A 3634-nucleotide genomic window follows, 5' to 3' on the forward strand; every position below is an offset into this window, starting at 1 on the left:
ACAACCTCTTCTGAAAAGATAGACATCACATTGTGAGACATGTGATTTGTTAAAATGCCATCACAACCTGTTTAAAATCAGTAGCCATAGTATCTATATAATCTATGTCACCTTCATCAGTTTAAATTTAAGTCTCCATCAGGTTAAATAATTTGTCTTTTTCAGTTTAAAACTTAAGATCCCATGAAGTTGGACAATTTCCAGTCTCTGTCATCTGAAAATCAGCAATGAATGAAAAGGAGGCTTTAAGATGATCGGAATCCTAGAAGCTCTTCCCTTTGCAATAACAAGCTAATCCAATCAGTTCAGTTTAGCAAATAATAAATTTATTAGGTGCCTACAAGTACAAAATACTGAAAGCTGCTGCAGGGGATTATAAAGATGTGTAGGAGACGAGCCCTGCCCTCAAAAAGCTTACAATCTAGACAATTAGTCACACAAATAAGTTGTGATGGCGCTCTAATTGACCTCAGCAGAGTTCTTGAAAATGTTCATATCCTTCAAATTTTTCTTTTGTCAAATTAAATAGTGGGAAAGAGACCTTTTGTGGTATTCGTCGGCGAGCCTAACTCTGCTTGCGAGCATCTTTCTGCTGTTGCACGTTCTTGTCATCCTCTCAGCGTCGTTTCCTAACTGGACCTTTGTTTGGAGAGAATCTCCGTGCTTCCTGAACCTTCACCAGGGTTTCCTGTTGGGAGTGGGTGGCTCAGTTGCAGTTTGGCCTTGGAATGATTTGCAGTCCGATTTTTCCTTCAGCAAATCACTCTTTTGATTGTAGCTGATGCTAAAATGCTATGCTTTGCAATATGTGGTTTTAAGGGTGGGAGTGAGATGCAATATTAAGGAAGGCAGCCCAGACTTTTCCCTTAAACATTTAATAGTGCACTTATTGATTATATTCTGTACAGATATAGAGCAAGTTATAAACCTCTTCCTTTTATTTATTTTCTTCACTTAGACTGTATTCACGTAAAGTGTATTTACAATAAGGAGAAAAAAGCCTTGAGGTACAAAACCCAAAAGAATATCTGAGGTATAAATACAAGTATATCTTAAATAATAATCTTTATCATGCTTTATCTATGTTTGAAAGCACAGTGGACATGTTTCTTAATAGAATGGTATATACAACATACAATCTTACAAATCTGGAAGCCATCAAAATTGAATATCCAAGTATATCTTCATGAGGAACACTGATATCCAAAATACTCAAATTTTAAAACTCTAATCTGACCCCCTGCCCCGAAATTCTTCAAAGAACCTTTGAAATAACACTGAAAATGGTAACTACATTATAACAAAATAAAAATCCTTCTTACAACTCTCATTCATACATTATTCACTTTTGATCCATACAAAATAAATTTACTAATACTGTCTCTTGAGTCAATCCTTACCATTACAGTAAAACCTGAATAAAGACCACCCTTCTAAAAAACTTCACTGGTTTGAGTTGGTTTTCTTGTTGTTTTTTACTATGATTCCTATTTTTCATTACCACTTAAATATATTTCAAGGGCATTCTAAAGGAAAAAAAAGAAAGAAATGTAGGAAAAATAAAATAAGACAAAAAGTCATAAAACCAGAAAACCTATTGATAAGAACAAACCCAATTAATAAACACATGTGGCTTTCGGGAATGCTGTTAACAACCAAAGGCGGGGGAAAAAGCCTTTCGTAGGTGGGTTAAATTTACAGGGATTTCCTTGGGCCACACAGTTTCCTACATTCCCAAACATAGTGTCTTAAAGCGTTTCTGTTACAAACACAAAAATGCAAAGAATTCTAACAGGGAAAAAGTTTTGATGCTTGATTTAAGAGTAAGTGTTATCACGTTCAGTTTTTACATCTCAACTTAAACAAAACAAAACCCTGTGGATCAGAGCCAGTAAGGTCAGAGGGAGTAGTTCATCCCTGAACTAATCCATACTGGTTAAAACTACATCACTACTTGCAATCAGGTCTAAAAAGAAACTGCATTGGAAATGGGTGTCAGAGCCAATCTATTACAATCAAAGTACAAAAGAGGTTGGTGGAGAAGGAATATGCTTAGTAACTTGGAAAAAAACCAACAAAGCATAAACGGACAAGGGTGTTGGGCCCCCTTTCTGGGTGGATTCACGGGTAGTCAGATATTCCAGGTTAAACTGAACCTGACGCATCAATCTCCTTCTTGGAGGTGTCTCAGTGTGCCAGACACTGAATCCATCTTAGACATCTATTGCCATTCAACCAGCAACAAACACACATTCACACTCCTCTGTGCAAACCTTTCTTTGCTCATCTTGGTGAGAAAACACGTCAAAGAGTACCAGCTATTCCAGTGGATACACCAGTCCCTCAACACACTGCAAATAAAGCGACACAGGTACGCATACACCGATATCACGAGAGAATGAAGTATCTTCATTATCTTCCATAATGTATTTAAAGAGTTTTGCTTCTCAGAAGCAATTTGAATAAGAATACAAATACATTTTTTTTGCACAGTCTTACATATTCCAGTCAAGGTCTATGAATACAGACCCTCAACAAACAGGAAGCAGCTTTAAAAATGTATCAAATTGCTATAGTCAATTCCTACACTCCAGCACGTAGTTTTCTTTGTTTCAGGATTAGACACAGAACCCATTCTTCAAGGACTGGCCAAGGTTCTAGAAACAAACACCCTGGTGGTGGAAGCGGCTGCTTTGCTTCAGTGATCACCTAGATTTGGTGTCTTTGGTTTCAGTGTTCTGGTTACTGAAGGAATCCCGGATCTTTACAACTTCAGCTGCACACAAATGTCCAAAAGATTTTGTGTACCACTCTGGCATGTGGCCCCTATCAGAGAAAAGAAAGAAAAGCAGATGAATCATTTAAGTTAGAAAGCACGGAAATAAAATGAGAAACGTCTGTTTGCTAGTTCAAATGCATAAAATCTATCAGTTCCTGTGGCTTTGAATTCATGGCCGAGCTACCATATTTGCTTTGCTTTAGAACTACATTTTCTAAGGGATCCAAATTAGGAAGTGGTCGCTGGAAGACCAACAAACATGAAATGCTACTGTATAAACACCACTCTTCATGAAGTCACCAGGAAACAATGATGTGTTCATTTAAGGCATTCTTTGCATTAGACAAAAAGTCTGAATTTCCTTCGTGACCCTCACCATATAAAAAAAATCGGAATCAGAACATACCTTAAGTCAGCTCTGCACATGTAGGTGAGTTTGGATTTTCCTGGCCCACAGGGTTCAATCAAATACCTGGACAAGAGTACATTAACCCTCACACCCACCACAGGAGCCCGATCGTGATCCACGGAGGTTAGTAAAAGGGCACACGCTCCTTTGGGTAAATTAGTCCTCCAGGTCCTGTAGAGACAAAACCAGAGGCGGAAATGATGCAATTTCATAGAAGCCAAGTTTAAAATCATGCTGCACTCTTCCCTATTTGCAGTGGGGTGACGGGTCAGGCTCAGTGGCTGTGCTGTGTGGCCCAGGCCTAGATAAATGGCATCCTCTAAGCTACTTGCTATGGTGTACATGTGTTCCCCAAAAAGCATGTGCTGGAAACTGAATCCCCAGCCGGGCGCGGTGGCTCAAGCCTGTAATCCCAGCACTTTGGGAGGCCGAGACGGGCGGATCAC

General features: G+C 38.9%; 1 protein-coding gene across 1 annotated transcript in view; it reads right to left on the bottom strand.

Annotated features, from left to right (window-relative positions):
* Positions 1-304: 304 nt before the first annotated feature.
* DLC1 (DLC1 Rho GTPase activating protein) overlaps positions 305-3634 on the bottom strand; it is a 468793-nt gene continuing 465463 nt past the window's right edge. Inside the window, exons 19-20 of the mRNA XM_012000632.1 lie at positions 3186-3359; positions 305-2826 (exon numbers count right to left, since the gene is read on the bottom strand). Coding sequence (XP_011856022.1) covers positions 2706-2826; positions 3186-3359 — 295 coding nt within the window. The 3' untranslated portion in view covers positions 305-2705. The remainder of the gene's footprint in view (positions 2827-3185; positions 3360-3634) is intronic.

Source organism: Mandrillus leucophaeus, unplaced genomic scaffold (genome assembly GCF_000951045.1).
Source record: "Mandrillus leucophaeus isolate KB7577 unplaced genomic scaffold, Mleu.le_1.0 Scaffold636, whole genome shotgun sequence".
NCBI classification, from domain to species: Eukaryota; Metazoa; Chordata; class Mammalia; order Primates; family Cercopithecidae; genus Mandrillus; species Mandrillus leucophaeus.